The 19775-nt window shown below is 44.8% G+C and overlaps 1 protein-coding gene across 1 annotated transcript in view; it reads right to left on the bottom strand.

The window, feature by feature from the left end:
* The window catches only part of lamc3 (laminin, gamma 3), a 165139-nt gene extending 160013 nt beyond the window's left edge, over positions 1-5126 (bottom strand). The window contains 1 exon segment of the mRNA XM_080876266.1: positions 4557-5126. Coding sequence (XP_080732392.1) covers positions 4557-4944 — 388 coding nt within the window. The 5' untranslated portion in view covers positions 4945-5126.
* Positions 5127-19775: the final 14649 nt, after the last annotated feature.

Raw genomic sequence — 19775 nt, 5'->3', positions numbered from 1 at the left:
CTGCGCTGAATGAGAACCAGCTGCAGACATCAGTGGGTGCTGTTAGAATGTGTGTGTGTGTGTGTGTGTGTGTGTGTGTGTGTGTGTGTGTGTGTGTGTGTGTGTGTGTGTGTGTGTGTGTGTGTGTGGCTCATCCAGTCTTTGTGGGAAAAAATCTGACCCCAATTCCTTACCAGCAAACTGCCTGGCATTTTTTTTTCTTTTCCACCCCTTCTTCCTCATTATGTTTTGTTTACTCCCCTTGAAGCAGCCCGACTCCCCCTTTCCTCTTAACTCTTCCACAGACCCACTCTGACCTGGCTGCAGTGTGTGTCCCTGCGTCCTACTGCTGTGTTTATCATCGCCGCATTTGCCTGCGTTCCCTTCGGAGAGCGCTTGTTTTGTTTGGAGAGGCAAAGGGAAACAGTGATGTCTAAAGAACCCCCCGCCAACTACCCAGATGGATCACACAGTTTTCATGTGAACCAAAAGTATGCCACGCATACAAAATTTAGGGATATTCAGTTACATAAAAGTGTGTGATGTGAAAACTTAGACATCATTCACTTAGGAATACGGTGTCAGGATGGAAGCATCAAAGCCGCCGGGTATAGGAAAACAAAGTTGGCAGATAGGGCAGTGGGAGCAAAGATCAGTTCAGTCTCAGGGAGACAGACTTGTAGGTGCTGGAATAGTTAGAAGAATAACAAACTCTCCAATAACAAAGAAAATACCTTTGCAGCAGCTGGAGCACTGCCACCTTTTTCCAGAAAAAGAACTAGCCAGAAAATATAAACAACAAAGCCTCAAAGCACAGTCAGACATCTGCTTGCTATTGGAAATCAATACTCTCCATTTGATTGAGGTACTTCCTGTTTTCAGAGCACGTGATGTAACCGCTCATCTGTGCGCTGACATTTTCAACTTCTCTCATCATTTTTGTCCTTGTCTCTTTTTTCTTTGAAACACATCTTTCTGACAGGGAGGACTCATCTTCCCTCTACTGCATAGGTAGGGGAAGATTGGGGGATAAAGAAAATGTATGAAATGTATGTGTGAACAAGTAAAAGCCTTCCCTGAATGCTATCAGCCCAAATAAACCCCTGCTACAAAGATACTATAGATACATGTTACAGACTATACACACTGAGAATATAGTTGGATAGATTTTACTCAAGTTCAGAAAAAAATCCATGCATTCCTCTTTTTACCAAGTGAACCAAAGCCCTCACTCCCAGGCAGGCTAGGGCAGGCAAGTGGACACTGGCAGGCACTTCTCCAATAAACTTGTAACCCCAAACTGAGAATGCAGTCAAGCTATCTCCATTATAAAATATTTGATCTGCTGCTCAACCTCTGTATTTATTCTATTTGTTTATTGATAATATAGATAGCCTTCCAGTAGCTGTACATTAAAGCAATACATTATAAAATAGTAGGGCACAAACCAGAAGGTGAGGGCTTAGGGAATGTTTTAATAAGGTATTGTGTCAGAGTGAACTAACTCTGTTATGTAAACATATTTCTGGGAATACGTCTCTCAAGGTTATTGAGAAGAATATTTAGAATATTTAAATCAAACATGAAAACTGATTTATTAACATTTGCAACAATCAAATTACATGTTTAACACAAAACAGAGCATGTCTACGAGAGGCCAAACGGAGTGCAACTTAAGAAAACACCAGCAATAAGAAAAACGCTGCAAAAGCACACAAAACAAAACAGAAATGGGAAAAACGACAACGGAAATAGGAAAAAAACACAAGGGAAGTGTTTCTGGGGAGACAATAACCCGACGGACCAGTTGCAGGAACCCCAAACATGGTAGGCATGATTTATCATGATTCATATAATACTGATGACGTATTTTTAGGCTAAAAGTTAGGCTAATACGCTTTCATCTTTTCTTTCCTCACAAAACCGATAGAACCTCCAGTTCTTTTAAGTGTCTCTCAGTGCAATTCTTAGCATATTTTGGTTCCTGCAACTGGTCCGTCAGGTTATTGTCTCCCCAGAAACACTTCCCTTGTGCTTTTGAAAATCAGTTTCTGTTTTTCCTATTTCCTTTTTGTTTTTTCCTATTTCCGTTGTCGTTTTTCCTATTTCTGTTTTATTTTTTCCTATTTCCGTTGTCGTTTTTCTTACTTCTGTTATGTTTTGTGTGCTTTTGCAGCGTTTTTCTTATTGCTTGTGTTTTCTTAAGTTGCAGTCCGTTTGGCCTCTCAGGGCCACTGTACATGCAGTGTTGCGAACTTAGCGACTTTGTCGCTATATTTAGTGAGTTTTCAGACCCCCTTAGCGACAAATCTGGCAACTTTTTCTGGTGTTATTGGAGACTTATTTATCTTTTGCATTGTTATTAATAAACAGAGAAATTAAAATCTACAAACCCAATGTCGGATATAACAGAAAAAAGCAAAAAGCACTTGCTTGTCATTTTGTTGGAACAAAAGAGGCATTTGAATAAATTCCACCATTTGCTTCTTTGAATGAAGTTTGTTTTATAAAAATAAAACCCAGAGGAGATTTCTTGCAATGCCATTCTACTGAAATTGGCAACAATGTAATTAGAGTGTTTTTGTGAGATAGTTCCCATTTAATTTGAGTGAACTGAGTGGAACTGCAAAAATAATCATTTACACCTGCTTTTAACCCCAAAATAGCACTTTTGTCAACATCAGCACATAATAAAAAAATCAACAAAGACGTGAAAAAAAACCAATTGTTTTTTTCCCTACTTTTAGCATCTAAAAAGTATCAACTTTTCCTAAAGTTGACTTTGTGAAGTATGAGTTTCAGTTGCTAGGTATAGCTTAACTGGAATACAGACAGATCTCATTTTAGCATTCAGGACCATTGTCATTTTCAGAACTATTGTTAGCTGTGTAGGCTGATTTGTTGTGGGTGTGCTGTCTTGTTAACAACCTGCCTATGGCATAATATAGGAAGAAGACACTGCTGACTTCTCTTCATTTGGGAAAAAACAATTTTGTGTGTTTGGACTGTTTCTGTATTTTTTGCAGGCAGAATAAAGCCAAAAGAGGGGAGATCGGGAAATTTCTCTGTTCAGACTTTGAATCAAATGTGCTTAATATAATGCTCTGCATAAAAAGTAATTAAAATTACATCAGTGTTAAAATCGACGTTATAAGAAATAAGCTAAATATTTTTCCCGGGTATGTCAAATACATATATGAACCATCTTGGTGATAAGAGACCTTTAATTGCAGAAAGGCACACAAGCCCAGCTCAAAAAAATAAATGGAACGGGGAAAATAATTGCATAAAAAGATTTGTATTAATGCGTTTTAACAGTAATCGCCACATTTTAATTCAGTTATAGTGCCAAATGTGCTGTGCTGCTTATTTCAGCAGTTTTGCACAGCATGGTAATGGGATAATGATGTTAATGGCTGGAGTGAGAAATGTCAAATGTGTTCACAGTGCACAAAATGTGCGTCAGAGGCATTTTTTCAGGGGGAAAGAGGACACAAAGAAGGCAATTTAAAACAAAAACAAAACAAAAAAAATATGATTTAACTTGTGTGTCTGATTTGCAGAAAAAGTCCCAGGTAATGCAAATTAATTTACCTTCCTGACAAATATCTATTGCCTTCCAAATATGATTCATGTAAATGCCTCGCTAACTTCCCGTGTCCCTCTTCTTGTTATTCTTATTATTATAAGCTACTTATTGCCTACAGTTTCTCTAAAAAACACATGATGGCTTCAGTTTCATTCATAGTCAGTTCTATATCTGCAAAACTGTGAATTTAACCTGTAGCAGAAGATTAATGCTAATTTGTAATGACACCATGTGAAAGTGTGGATGTCAAGTTTAAAAAAAAAAGGTTAGATAACAGTCTGATTTGTTTTTAATGCTATCTATGAAGGCTCTGTGATGTGATGCTATCAAAGTTTGATTCTGGGCCAAATCATATTCTTAAAATAAGTTGAGTGGCAGCCAGAATTGAATGGGTTCATACTCCATGACAGCATGTGGGCTAAATTAACGATACTGTGAGCCTGAAGACCGTTACTTGGTGCCTGTTTATGCATGTCAGATGCAACTGGTTATCTTCATGTAAAATCCCACCAAATTCTCAGACACGCTCTTGTGAAAGTGTCCTCACTGAAATACCAGAAGTCTAAGCTATGTCTGGGCCAAAGTGTTAACCTCAGAGTCAAGGCGGCCTAACAAAAATCATGTGTTCTGCAGCACATCTGTGTTGGATTAAAGATTTCTCCATCAAAGGCCTCACAATACACAGAATAATGCATGAAGATATGGGTGTCCAGAAACCTAAAAAGCTGATGGTATCAAATTTCAGTGTGCAAAAAAAAAAAACCCTAACATGTACTGTATTTCTGTGAGATTCACACCAGACTGGAGTCTATCTGCAGTCTGTAGAGGCTCAGATCATCAAAACAACAAATGCAGTCCCGTATTATAAACATATTTATACACAACATTAGTATAACAGAGACTATAAGTGAACTCTAGACATAGCTATTAGACCAAAGTAACGTAAAGACAGATATTTAAATTAAGTGTTCAGGATGTGTGCTCTTACCGAGGTGAAGGGTGAGGTTCACGGAGTTGGGATATTGGATACGAAAGTACATGGACTGACTTTGCCACCATGTGGGCTCCTCATTCCGGTGGAAGTCTGTCAGGAGGCTGGTATTGTGGCTTAGGTATGGATCTGAGGCATCACAGATGTGGCATGAACGAGTTGACCCTGTCTGCATGCAGTAGTCCTCAGGTGGAGAACCACACACATTGGAAGCCACCACCGTGCGACTGAAGGCAATATTCTCAAACTTGGGCATACAGCTGCTTGGCACACCCTCCTCATCATAGCAGGAGTCCATAGCAGCCCAAACAAAAAGGTGTAAGTGCAGATGAAGGGAGAGCAGAAGGGCAAGGACAAGAGGTCTCACAGTAAATGATGTATCCATGTCTACAGCAGTTACATTTACACTCCACAATCAAACATCCACACTATGTTTTGACAAAGTGATCCATACACATGAAGACCCTGATTTGAGAAAACAATCCAAGAATAGGAAATAGGTCCAGCTCAAAAGTTTCTTTGTCTGTTCTTTGTGGTGTGCCTCTGTTAGATCTCCCACATATGTTCTCCCTCTGTGGAGTGGAAGTTTATGCAGGAACTTCTCACATCGGGAGCAGCATGAGGCAGAGGAGGGACAGGGGTGGGGGCTTGAGGATCAAACGGTTCATATAACTTCTCCACCTGCTGGTCGATAGACACATTACACCATGACCAGCTTTAGATTTTGAGTGGATATGAGTGAAAAAATATCATCTGAAAGGAAGACACATTCAACATCCATTTAAATATTGCAGCACCGAGGTTTTTCCACCACCGAGTAAAAAAACGTAACTGGCAGTTGGCCCCACAGCGGGGCGTTGTGATAAATGCTGACTGTAGTGATTCACAGTGGAAGACTGAAGGTGCTGAAACTGTCAGGAAAATTTCAGCCGGCACGGGTCATCTTCATAAAAGGATGTTGCTCAGGGGAGTTCTGCGACCTAAAGGGGCAATTTATTTAAAAAAATGGAGAAGTGAAAGAGCTACACTGCTTTTTCTGCAGGATCCTCTCGAGACCCAGCTGTTATGAAGAGTGAAAAGTGGTTTGCGTATCTTTGTAATTCACGCTGACTGCTCAGGCTCCTATAAAACATCCATCAGCGTTTGATGTCACTTAACCAGCAACCTCGAGGCCGATAGCTGATAACTCAACAACTCTGTTGTCTTGTCCAAAGACAATCACATGAACCACAAGAGCTAAAATACAAAACTTTAGTCCTCACACCAGTGGGTGACGTCACCCACTCTTGCATACTGCAAAGCCTTGTATTAACAGTCTACATCCTATGAAGTTGCCTAGATAGCTATAAGAAGATAATGCGTGATATCTTTGCTCTTAACACTAACTTGAATCATCAATGTTCAATTTTCCGAAGGGATTGCAATTGAGGTACAACATAAGTACCCAGCAAAGAAATGTATGTTTTAGTTATTATTATTATTATTATTATTAGAAACCTACAGAGAAGGACGTGGTAGATTTTCATCACTTTCTTTGCTGTTACTAATTGGATCATTTGCTGAGGTTTGTACATACTTGACCTGTGGGAAGATCTGTGAGAACCTGAAAAAAGGTTGTAGAATAGCCAAGGCCAGAGATGACCCACACAGACACTTGAGAGGCATACTCATCTCCAAGATCACAATGTGCAGATTTCAAGCAGGTGTTGTTGGTGAGTCAGACATAAACATGTGACTAGTGTGTTTCCACTGTATGGCTGATATTGCTCTCAAACCTCTACAGACACCTATGTGTAAACTGTGATTCCAGTCAGTGGCTGTACTCAAACTATCTAACCAACTGTTCTGCTCCATTACTCAGTTTTGTCTAACCTAGATTTCTATATGTATGCAGTTTTAGTTTATGTACAGAATAGAATAGATACATCGGACATAGACCAGTTAGTGGACATCAACAGGAGATTTCATTGCATTGATTCACCATCAAACTAACAACATAGATAAATCTAAATCTAAAGTCATAAAATCTAAAAATGCATCTGAGATATAAACATGAAAGAATAGAACTCAGGTGTCTATGTGCTATGTCTGGCAAATGAAAAACTGTACAGGATCTTCAAAATAAATTTAGCAGCAAAACACAACTCTACATCACCATTTCAGGCATGCTGTGCTGCCCTAAATATACAGCCATTTATAACAGTCAATGAGCAGGTACAGAAATGTGTATATATGGAGAAAGAGGAGAAGAGGAATGGTTGCTGCGGGTTATAGAGTTAGTTTTATGAATGCAATTAAATTATTATTTGTAATTTCAGTTTAAATATATATCTTATACAATACAAACTGTATATGCTATAGTACACAGTACATAAAACTATCACGGATACAAAAATGTCATGGATGGTTCCATTATGGCAACATTTTTCGATTTTATTTTCAAGAGAAGCTGTCAATGTGCGTGAAAATTTCAAAATAAACTCTGCGGGATCCTCAGGTTTATTTAAATGCTCAGAATGATGCTCTACAGGCTGTCATCTCGCTAACCGGAGCCTCAAATGGGAATGGCCAAGACCCACGACTGACAAGTGCAACAAGTGTTTGTGGAGAGACGCAATCAAATAATGCATAATGGCATATCCTCTGCTCTAATCCTCTTTCTGTCAATGACTTTACTAATTCTGAATTCCATTTGAAGTGTGGAACAATCATCTGGAAGCCGGTGAAGGATTAAAGTGACACGACTGTTAAAATCATGAAAGGATAAATGTTGACATGGGAGTCTTTGAAATCAAGAAGAAGATGGATAAAAAGACAACAAAAGGAAAGTGCCATTAGCATGAAACAGAGCGAGACAGGTAGCGTCTACAGATGTGCTTAGATTCTGTACATTTACGGTCCCTGTGGAATTTATGGCAATGTCTTCCCCCATGTCGTTGTGATTGCCTTGATTTATCGAGGCTCTGTCAGTACCCAGGCGAGGACGTTGTAAAAGGGACCGCATCAATTTGCAGTGAAATCCTCGGCAAGAAAGTAAGCCCGGCTTCAAATCTGCTCGAATTCACGTGGATCAGCCATGTAATGAAGAAACTAGCACCTCTGCACACAGACAATAAATTCATCGAGGCACAGTAGTTCACCGTCACTGATGAGTATGAGAAAAGACAACTTTTTCAGGGGATACAAGTATATCTAAATTAACTTACAATATGCACCGAGAGGAGTGTTTGAACCAAACAAGAAAGGCAGATGTGTGAAACTGTTGTGCTACAGCAGAAACCCATACGGTAGCGCAGGGATACAAATGAGTTTGCCTGTGTAGTTCTGTTGAATCTGGATGATACTCCACATTCATTTGCAGAGAACAATCTTTTTCCTTTACCACATTTGGCATGCTTGAGAATGAAAGTCTTTTAAAACAATCAGCCAACCGAGTCTTATTCTTGACTTCAAAATTGTGGCGACAATTTCAGATGGCTGAACAAACTCAGCGTGTGGCCTGCGCAAACTTGGCATAAAGTCTGCAAAGCACCTGAGGGAATACTATTGCCTGGGACCCCCTGCTGCTTTGTAACCATTCAGACAAGTCTACCTCAAGCTTTCCTGTGACACGGAGGGGAAAAAAAAAGAAAAGACAGACCGCGCTTGCAGCATACGGTATTCTACTTGTCAAAATCACTCAGCTGAGTTCATTCAAACAATTTCAATTTGAAAGTTCCACGTCAATTACAAGCGGGAGGATGCAAATACAGGCATGTACATTGTGTACACAGCCTTTATGACTTTCTTTTTCTCTGTGTCAGTGTGACAGCTGCATCACCAAGGAACTGCCTTAGAAAACACTCTCTTGTCACTTCCATTCCGGGTCCCGAAAAGCCAGATATCACAAAGATATGATGTAAGCTGACACATCTGGATGGCTTGGATAAGTTTTAGCTGTCATCTGTCATATCAGAGTCCCTTTGAATCCATGGCTAAGCTGCTGATTGGACAAAACGTTTGAATGTCATCAGATAGGCGACGCCCTTTCTGAGAGTGAATTTGGACAGACTGTGAATTTCAAACAGAATATGTATTAAATGACATTATTGCCAATCTGTTCAAACAACTGACAGATTTTCTTCTCATCTTTTTTTGCCGTCTCTGCTTTAACTCCTTCTGTTTTTGCCAGTGCTTTCCCTCATCCCATGTAATACAGTACTTCAAACTCCACTTTGCCCTCCTACATTATCTACTCCTCCTATTCTCTGTGCATCATTCTCACCTCCCCCTCTCTCAGTGCCACAGATCCTTTAGCCCCCACCTGCCACCCACCTCTTTCATGCTGCAGATTGGTGCAGCTGGCTGTCATGATGTGAGGCTTGCTGCACCGACACTAGCAGGTATGGCCTCCTTTTTATGATGACACAATGTTGTAGTGATGAGTTACGCTTTCAAACAGTGATTTGATGTCACAGCTGTCAGCGCTTCACTTAGCAATGCAGGAGCTGGCTGCCATATCCCCGCAGGGAATGTGTTATCTGAAAAACTAATGAGCGCTGCACATCATCACAAAAAATTTCCTGACATTACACGCGTTTAAGAAAGTCCTTTCCCAGCCTGACAAAAATATATTACCTTTGCGGTATGCATAACAGGGCTGTTTATATGGCATGAAGTTTGGTTAACAATACTGTGACCCAAACAGATAAATGTGGGAAGTTGAACTTAATGTATTGTTTTGCAATTTTTACCATATTTTTTTTCAACATGATTAATTATCTTTCCTGTGGCACAGGAATACAAACAGTCGCAGCAACATAAACTGTCTCATCTGTGCAATGTGCTGCGTGCAACTATAACATTTAACATTTGGCAACTTAGCTTGTAACACAAAGGCGGAAACCCTGCATAGGGAAAAGCAGGAGTACCTGGAGAGAATCCACACAAACACGGGGGGAACATGCAAACTCCACACACACAGGCCCCGGTAAGGTGGTGGAGTTGAACTCAGGACCTTCTTGCTGCAAGGCAACAATGCTAACCACCAATAATAAATTAAATTTCAATATTGGCATTGCCATTAAGTTTAGGCACAGTGAGCCATATTGTTACGACAACATGGAGATGAAAAGTGTAGGTCATGGAGTTGGTCTAATGATGTGACACTCAGCTGACAGCTACCAGCTAGACTGTGCTGGCATAATGTAACTCGATGTGGCAACACCCCTGAATCTAATAGGTTGGTTAGTACATATTAATTTTAAAGATATTAACTGCTTGGTTGGTGCCTCATGGCATTGCTTCCCGTCATGGCATGGGAGTATTTGCTTATTAATAAAACACATCCTACAGCCTGCACATGAAAGTCAGAATTTATGAGTTCCCAGTTGAAATTTCAACTGGAATGTCCCCTTTAGTCAGAATTCTAACTCTGAAAATTGGAATAGCCCCATCAAACCTTACTTAACAATCCAAGATAGTGGCACTTCAAGTAACTACTAGTAAAACTGTAACTTGCAATTCATACTACATAGTACATGCAGTGTTGTCTTGAAGTTACAGAAATGCTCTTCGTGTTAGACTGGTACAGCGCAGACATGGCGTTCGTGGCCTGTGTGAAGGCACATCAAATGTAGCAGACTTTAATTTATACTTAAGGTGATGGAGTGGATTTCATTCAGTCTTCAAAATAATTTCAATTGATAAGTTGTGAAAAAAATATTCCACAGAGTGAATAATCATAGACCGTTTCATTTAACGGCCTGTAAACATGTTTATGTCTGTTTTAAATTTGGAAGTCTGCGGGGACCAGAGATGGACAGTAACGCGTTACTGTAATCCGATTACCTTTTTCAAGTAACGAGTAGAGTAAGGGATTATTATTGCAAAAACGGTAATTAGATTACTGTTACTTTCCCGTAGGAACGCTGCGTTACTGCGTTACTAAAACCATGATTTTTTTGCAAGAATGTCTCATGACAGTGAGGTAAGCCAGTGCAACATCTGTGACAACAGCTGTGTGCAGATCAACAATGGATAATATATCGAATGCGGCATGCAGCGTTTAAAGCGTGGAAGTACTGACCTTACTTTGAGTTTGATTCCACAAAAAGGGACAAAAACATTAGCGTCCATTGTGGTGGGAAGAAAACTTCTTTTTACAGCGAAAAAACCCCCTAAACTTCCAAGCAAGCACCGAGTGCGCTACCACGTAATGGGAAATTCACAGAGAAACTCGCGGATTCTTCCACTGACCGCTGCGGCACACCTGCACCAGGGTAAACCTCCGCCTACCCCACTCCTGCTTTACAGGTGAAAATAGAGCAACAGGACCGCTAGTCTTTGATTTTATTTATTTTCTGCTGTGTTTTACTTGCATCTATTTGAAAGACTGAGTGTAAACACAAAAAATATTTTATTTTATGTGCTGGAATGTGCAGAAAAAAGGTTTAAATGTTAAACAAATGTCTTCCAGTCAGAGAATGTTGCATATTGTGGCGAGCTCAGAAGAGGAGACGGAGGTGTCGTTTGGTCTTGCTTCCGTGAGCTAGCCAGGGAGCACAGCCGTTTATTAACAATTCCAGAAAACACTGCCGCTAGCTAATGCTCAGCGCGGCCACAGCACAGCGAAAAAAAACAACAACAACACAGGGCGCCCTCTGACCCTGGAAGGACACACCGTCGCAGCGAGAGGGCGTCACCTGTCACTATGGCAACATAAACAAAACATCACTGTACAAACAGAACCCCGAACAGCCCCGACCCGCTACATAGCCCCCACCTAAGGGGTCAGTCGTCCCCGACCCATTACCCCACACAAAGTCCTGCAAATGTTCAGGTGCCTTCTTTTGGCGCACCGGCCGGTCACGACCGGCGGGGGAAAAGTCACTCGGGTCAGAACATGGGGTGCCACCATCATCCCCTGCTCCGGCGTCTGCTCCGGCGTCTGCTGGAGCGAGCGGTCGGTACAGTGAGAGCCTGTCCCGGTGCAACACCACCACACGCCCCGGGCCCGGCATGCGGATACGGTACACCACGTCTGTTAGCCGCTCCACAACCTCTGCCGGCCCTTGCCAGTGACTGCAGAGTTTGGGGGACACTCCTCTCTTGCGAACCGGGCACTACACTCAAACCTTGTCGCCAGGCATGAAAACCCCCCCTCGGCACTTGGTGTCGTAGGCTCTTTTCTGTTGTACTCCGGCGCTGGCCTGGGCCTGGCGGGTGTAGTCATGAACCACCTGCAGCCGCTCCCTGAGCCTCCTGTAGTAGTCCATCTCTGGCCCACCATCAATCTCCGGCTCGGGGGGGGACCCGAACACCAGATCCACAGGCGTCCGGAGCTCCCATCCAAACATCAGAGCGGCAGGTGTGCACTGGCTGGACTCCTGCACCGCAGTCCGATACGACCAAAGGACCAGGGGCAGATGTCGGTCCCAATCTCGCTGGTGTTGGCTGGTGAGAATGGCTAGCTGGGTGGCCAGCGTGCAGTTGAAGCGCTCAACCAAGCCATCGCTTTGTGGGTGGAGCGGTGTGGTTCTCGTTTTCTCCACCCCCAGTCGCCGGCAGATCTCCCCAAAGACCTTCGATTCAAAGTTACGCCCCTGGTCACTGTGGAGCTCAGCCGGGACCCCAAAACGGGTGAACATCTCCTCCACCAGCTTCTCAGCCGTCGTCGTTGCGCTCTGGTCCGGCACCGCGTAGGCCTCTGGCCACTTCGTGAAATAGTCCATAGCCACCAACACATACCGGTTCCCTGACTCTGTGACGGGGAAAGGCCCCAGGACGTCCACTCCCACTCTTTCCATTGGGGCCCCCACCAGGTACTGCTGAAGGGGGGCAGTGTAGCGTTGAGTTGGGCCCTTCTGTGCTGTGCAGGTGTCACAGCAGTGCACATGAAGTTCCACATCCCGTCGACAGCCAGGCCAGTAGAACCGTCCCCTGAGGCGGCGGAGAGTTTTGGCGTTCCCATAGTGTCCTGCCCCCACCAAGCCGTGGACCAGCTCAAGCACCTGCGACCGCAGCGACCGAGGCACCAACAGCTGCAGGAGATCTCCAGATTGTTGTGCTGGGAGTAGTAGGCCTTCACTTCGGGCTCCTGTCCCGACACCCCCGTCCAGGCAGGGCGTTGCGCCGCCTCCAGCCAGGCCCCCACCTGAACCAACGTCGCGTCGGCCTCCTGCTCCCGCTTCAGCTGCTGCGTTGTCAATGGGAGCCACCCCCTTCCGCCGGCTGTGGCCTGAGCACTAGCCACTCCCAGCACCTCCTGGGCCCGCTCTTCCTGTCGCAGGCAGTAGCGGCACTCGACGGCTACGCAGGGCCGTCTGGAGAGGGCATCAGCGTTGTCATGCTGTCGACCTGGCCGATGCTGGATCTCGAAGTCATAGCCCTGAAGGACCTCCAGCCAGCGGGCCACCTGCCCTTCTGCGTGTTTGAAGTTCAGGAGCCAAGTCAGAGATGCATGGTCAGTGCGCAGGAGGAACCGGCAGCCGTGCAGATATGGCTGGAAGTGCCGCGCCGCTAGCACTATGGCCAGCAGCTCCCGCCGGGTCACGCAGTAGTTCCTCTCGGCTCGCCCCAAGGCACGACTGAAGTACGCCACCACCCGTTCTCCAGCCTCGTCCTGCTGGGAAAGGACCGCCCCGACCCCTACATTGCTAGCATCAGTGTCCACAATGAAAGGTTGCCGGGCGTCGGGGTAGGCCAGGACTGGGGCTCTGGTGAGGGCCTCCTTCAGCTGTGCAAAAGCCGCAGCACAGGCATCCCCCCAGCCAAACAGCTGTCCTTTGTCAGTCAGGCGGTGGAGGGGGCTGGCCATTGTCGCAAACCCTTTGATGAACCAACGGTAGTAGGAGGCTAGGCCCAGGAAGCTCGGCAGTTCTTGGACGTTCGAGGGAGTCGGCCAGTCCCGGACCACAGCCACTTTCGCGGGGTCAGTGGCGACACCTCGAGCGCTGATCACATGGCCCAAGAACGTGGTCTCTCTCGCCAACAGCCGGCATTTCGCAGGGTTGAGCCACAGCCCCGCTCGTCGGATGGCACTCAAGACCTCGCTCAGGTGAGACAGTGCACTGTCGAAGTCGCCACCATGCACCAACAGGTCATCCAGGTACACAACGCAGCGGCTACGAGGGATATCCACGAGCACCCTCTCCATCAACCTCTCAAACGTCGCTGGCGCATTGCAAAGACCAAATGGCATGACCCTGAACTGCCACAGCCCCTGTCCAATGGTGAATGCAGTCTTAGGCCTTGCGTCGGGGCTAGCTCCACCTGCCAGTAACCGCTGCGTAGGTCGAGGGAGCTGAATCAACTGGAGCCGGTAACGTAATCTAGGGCCTCGTCGATCTGCGGCAGCGGGTACGAGTCCTTCTTGGTGACTGCATTGAGGCGGCGAAAATCCACGCAGAACCTCGGGCTGCCATCCTTCTTCCCCACCAGAACCATGGGTGCCACCCATGGGCTATTGGACGGCTCAATCACCCCAGCCGCAACCATCTCACGGATCTTCTCCTCCACTACCTGCCGTTTTGAGAGGGGCAGCCGGTGTGGGCGCAGACGGATAGGCTGAGCAGAGCCGGTGTCGATGGTGTGCTGGACCAGACTCGTCTGCCTACAGTCTTTGTCACTGGCGGCAAAGATGTCCACATTCTCGTCCAGGAGGCACCTCAACCGCTGGCGCTGGTCGACGTTGAGGCCTACGCAACTGCGCTGCCAAAGGTCATCGACAGCCTCGATGGTGTCGGTCGAAGGAGGTTTGTCGGGCTGAAAGGCTGAGGCTGAGGCGAGTGGAGATCTGGCGACTGGGGGTGGAGATGACCCAGAGCCACCGGCATCCGAAATCTGCTGAGCAGCAGCTGCCTGACGCCTGTCTCGTCTGGTCCCCGCTCCCTGCTTTTGGCCGCGATGGAGGGCAAAAGTCTCTGCGCCAAGAGTGACAGCTAGCTTTGCGGTGCCGACGCAGACCCCCCAGCGGCTCAGCAGATCCAGGCCAATGATGCACTGGTCTTGAATGTCGGCGAGCCAGAAGTCGTGCACCAGCTCTAGATCCTTCACTCGGATCCGCAACGGTTTCTTCCCCCACATAACAGTTTTCTCCCCCGTCACTGTCATCAGCTGGGTGTCCGTGGGCAACCAACCCTTCACCAGTGGCCCAGATGTTTCAGGGAGCACGCCAGGTCGTAGCAGGGAAATGGTAGACCCCGTGTCCACCAGGGCCTGGCACGGCTGGTCCTCAACACAGCAGCTCAGGTAGAGTCCTTTGAGGTGCCCAACTCGGCCCACCACCGTGCATCGTCCTTGGAGGGGGGCAGGAAGCTGGAGCGGTGGTCCCCTCGCTACACCGCTCCCTCCTCGTTTCCCTGACGCTGCGTAGTTCTGGTCTTCGGGGCTGGTGCTGGGCAGTCACGCGCCATGTGGCCAGGCTCATCGCACCGGTAGCAGCGGTCGGTCGGCCGACGAGGACGCCTCCGGGGCACCGAGGGTTGCAGCTGGGAAATCTCAGCGACCTCCCCGTCGCAGTCTGCGGCTCTGATTTGGGGGTAGTTTGGGGGGGGGGGCGCCTGCTGGTTAGGTCGCAAGGTGAGCACCGGCTCGGCCCTTTCAGCCTCAAGGAGCGCCTCACGGAGGGTCTGAGGCATGGCCAGGTGGACGTGTTGGCGTAGTCGCTCTGGGAAAAGTCCTTGCAGAAAAGCATGCAGGCTAAGCTCCTCACGGGCTGCTGCTGGGAACTCCGGGTAGCCACGACGAGCATACAGCAACACGTCTGCTGCGAAGGTGCCCAGGTTCTCCCCTGGTCGACGGCTCCGGTTGGTCAGCTGCTCTCTGCTCTGATCAGTGGAGTGCCACTGCCCGAATCGCCTCTCGAGTGCCGCGGTGAGGGCCTGGAGCTCATGCTGCTCTGCCGGGGCTAGGTCGAGGAGTATCTGCAGTGCATCTCCCTCTAATGCTAGTGCTAGGTGTTTAGCAGTCTCCTCTTCGCCCCAGCCACTATGTCTGGCGGCCAGCCGCACTTGTGAGAGGTAGGGCTCTAGCGAAGTTAGCCTGTTGTATTTCGGTACCTTAACTGCCGTGGTAGGCATAACTGCTCGTGGTTGGGGGCTCGGCGTGTGGGTCGACAGAGGTAGCCCATGAAGCATTGCCCTAGCATCTGTCGCGGTGCGCTTGCGCCATCGGGACACGTCGGGGGACTTACATGGCCGCTCACATCCTCTCTCTTCAATCGCCAGTTTCCCAGGTGGGGAATGTTCTCCTCGACAGCTTGCTCCAGCCTCTGAATGTCTCTCTCCATTACGGCGAGGGTGAGCTATCCCACTTCTGACACCAATGTGGCGAGCTCAGAAAAGAAGGAGACGGAGGTGTCGTTTGGTCTTGCTTCCGTGAGCTAGCCAGGGAGCACAGCCGTTTATTAACAATTCCAGAAAACACTGCCGCTAGCTAATGCTCAGCGCGGCCACAGGACAGCGAAAAAAAACAACAACAACACAGGGCGCCCTCTGAAGGACACACCGTCACAGCGAGAGGGCGTCACCTGTCACTATGGCAACATAAACAAAACATCACTGTACAAACAGAACCCCGAACAGCCCCGACCCGCTACAATATAATTAAATTTTTTAAAAGATTAAAACTAATAAAACAAGTTTTAAAAAGGGACTTTTTCATTTGATTACATATTTTATGATCGATTATGTAGAAAAAGTGGAATTGGGCTGAAAAATCTATTGCCTTATCACCTATTCAGGTTGTAAATTGTGTTTTTAAAAAGTAACTAAGTAACTAAGTAATTAATTACTTTTGAAAATAAGTAATCAGTAAAGTAGCGGGATTACTTTTTGGGGGGAAGAAATCAGTAATTAGTTACTGATTACTTTTTTCAAGTAACTTGACCAACACTGGTGGGGACTAACTTGCCAGAGTCAACTTATAGTAACTATTCAAGGACTTGCCGTTTGTGGCACTTAAGTCTTGGCGTTATGTTTCACTTGTGCAGCATGCTGCCTGTTCACACTTGTGGTTCTTAGAAATCTGTTGAGATTTAAATGTCAGAATTTCCACAAACCGATAACACAAAATCAGGAAATAAGTCATGATTTGGAAAATGTCTTCTAGTTGATTCATGGAGGGGTGGGATGAGTTGTTAAACACTGCAATAATTTTCAGACAGTCTTTAATGAGAAGCATTTGTAGTGCTGCACTCAGTTGTTCACATGAAAAGTGACAGAAAGAGACCTGCAGGGAGAAGTTCAAACCCTGGCTCCTTTTCACGTCTGCACAGGTGGCCATTCACAATGTGAAGCTGAACTGTCAGATCCTGACAGTGGAGGGTTGAGGGGTTTCTAAAGCTGTTCAACCATCTGACAAGCAGTTGTGATGGAGCATAAATTTTCACATTAATACACCAATACAAATGGGATTTTGACATGTGAAAGAAGGTAAAACATGGGTGTAAATAATAAAATGAACGGTGAATGTTTCGTGGCTGATGTTGTTTCCAGGTTGTGATATTGCTAATGGTGCTTAATGCTGGCAAAGCTGGCTGTTGGTGAGAAGGTGACAAACAGGAAGGTCATTAATAATGGGATATTAATAATACATGTTAGTAAAAGTACTGTTAAAATAATATTAATAATTATCTCTGTCTTTAAGTCCACTGGTTTTATTGACTCTATATTGTCATTACTCTCTCATGTGGTTCAAAAAACAAAGACTCAACATAAATATACCATAAATACAAAAATAATATTTAAACACAATTTATCTGGTTAACATCGTCTCTCTAAGTAGTGTTGATCAACTTTGTTGTGTACTTTAGGGGCAATTTGTCGACATCAAAGTCTTATATAACGTTTATTTGGCTTTACAGCATGGGGACACAGGGCAGAACAAGGAGAAAGGATTTTGAAATTGTGCTCCAAAATTGCTATAAACTTTAATAAGCTCTGTAAGCCTTATAATATGACACTTTGGAACAGTGTTGCTGCTGACGGGAGGACATTTTTCTGTGATTTAAGGGGCCCAGAGCTAAATAGAGGCTGTGTAACAAACCAAGGATTGTAGATCTTTATTGTGTATGAGCTGTTGTTAAGCTGTTGTCAGAGGCCACGAATTTACACCTCTGTACCTGTTACTGCATTTCTCTGAGATTCCCTCTGTTATTGTAATATCGAAAGCAAGGAAGGCCACATTTTCTTATCTGGCTGTCCACCCGTCTTCTTGAAACCAACAGCTTTTTATTCAGAACAACCCTGGCTTTAGTAATTAGTTGACTGTTGATTAAAAGGGGTTTTGGAGAGAAAGAAGAGATCTGGCAATTACCCAGCATATTAATCCCCTTCAATGGCTTCATTAGAATGCTCCACGCACCCTGGCTTCAAGTTTTACATTTAAATTTGACTCTTAAATTTTTACACTCCAATTTGCACTTTTAATTTGCTCCTCCCATAATTGGACAGAGCTGTTTTGTGCTTGAGTTGCTTTGTAAGTGGAACCAATGTTCTGCCCTCCCATTTTCCTCACTGACTATGGGGCCCTAAAGGTTTGGAAAAGAAGAAGAGGCCAATAAGTTCTGTTTTTTTCACGTTTTTAGCTTTATTCACTCCCTCACTTCCACTGCACTACAGGTGTAAACAGTAGCCCCTCGTGAAATGATTAAGGGAGACAAGGTGATGCGGCGCATTTGCTTCACATACTTGCTGCACGTATTACGCTACATGTACTTGAAATAATTTGTGCTTGATATGACTTTTTGTGATTCGAAATATGCGGAAACTTAGTTCTGCAGTGAGGATAATGGCAAATTTTGTACCCCTGCACAAGGGAACAATAGAATGCAGTTTATATGGAGGAGGGGAACTTTAAAATAGATATTAGCTGTACTTATATTAGGCATTGTATGTAGAATATATAGCATAGATGCACAATCAATCAAATTCTGATCGGGATCATGTTTTTGAGCATGATAAATGAACATTTACTGAGCGATAATAAAATGTGCTCTGCCAAAAGACAGCAAAGCAAAACGCAAATGAAGCGCTCCCTAAATCACCGCCCAAACACGTGTCTGCTCTGTTCCCTGGACTGCACAGCTTGAAGTTTCCTGGACTAGTCCGAACGAATATCACTATGTTAAAAGACAGATGAAAACACAAATCAAATGTCTGGCACACCAGAAGGTGTAGCGTTTGTCCCTCAAAGGAGATGATCATCCGTTTCTTGGAAATGACTCAGCTTTAACACCAGTGACGGTAACCAAGAATAAATTGTGTGCAAAGAGTACTGCATACAGCAAAGAGTTTTGTCTGGGCTGCAAAGCAATACAACTGGCTGAAAAAACACCACAATCTTCAACATAATGAACGTGTGAATAAAGGCCAATAAAAAAACAAAACAATGCAGTGGTTGCTAACATGAATCATCCACAAATCAGCTTGTCTATAAAAAACAAGACTGTACAGCGTGCCTTTGTATATATCCAGCTCACAAAGCTGCGCTCAAATCACAGAAGCAATCAAAAAAGATATGTGTGAGGAACAAAGGCCGACATACAGGACAAAAGATATCTTATCTCCTTGAGCAGTTATTTCAAGTTGGAAAACATGTGCCGTGTGCAAAACCTTGAGTACAGAATGGAGTGAAAGTCTTTATATTTCACTTCAAGGAAATGCACTTAGGCGAGGTGAATAAAAACCTTTTTTTTTTTTTGTCTGCAAGGAAGTTCAAATCAACAGGAATAAAGAATAATGTCATGCAAGTGTTCTCAATTATTTCACTTTGTGCTGAGTTTGGGTATCTTTTTAAAAAAAAAAATAATTCTGTATATATTACTCTACTGAATTTACAGATGTGCAAATGTGAAAGCAGTTTAGAGTTTCAGTAACAGTGCAATGAAATTTCTTGTCACTAAAATCAATGAATAAATGTGACAAATAATCGACCAAAATGATTGTGATAATAGTGATTTTTAGCACCCTTGCTACTGTATCAACAAAAATAAAACAGCATGCTGTGTGTAAAGAGGAAAGGAAGAGTTATCTTCATGCAGTAAGCTTTCAGATACCAGGCAATCTTTTTTTTTTTTGGTGAGAGTGTGTCGTGCATAGGTCAAACACCTATTTTTTACCACAGAGAGCAAATTCCAACATCCATTCAAGAGTTTGTTTGTAGCATTTCCGATGAAACAAAAGATCACTGGCTCACTGACCTGTGAGGCTAAAAGGGACAAAAGCTAAAAGTTAC

Source organism: Rhamphochromis sp. 'chilingali' (assembly GCF_963969265.1).
Source record: "Rhamphochromis sp. 'chilingali' genome assembly, chromosome: 2".
NCBI classification, from domain to species: domain Eukaryota; kingdom Metazoa; phylum Chordata; class Actinopteri; order Cichliformes; family Cichlidae; genus Rhamphochromis; species Rhamphochromis sp. 'chilingali'.
The sequence above is the reverse complement of the archived record's forward strand: the minus strand, read 5'-3'. Positions and strand labels throughout refer to the sequence as shown.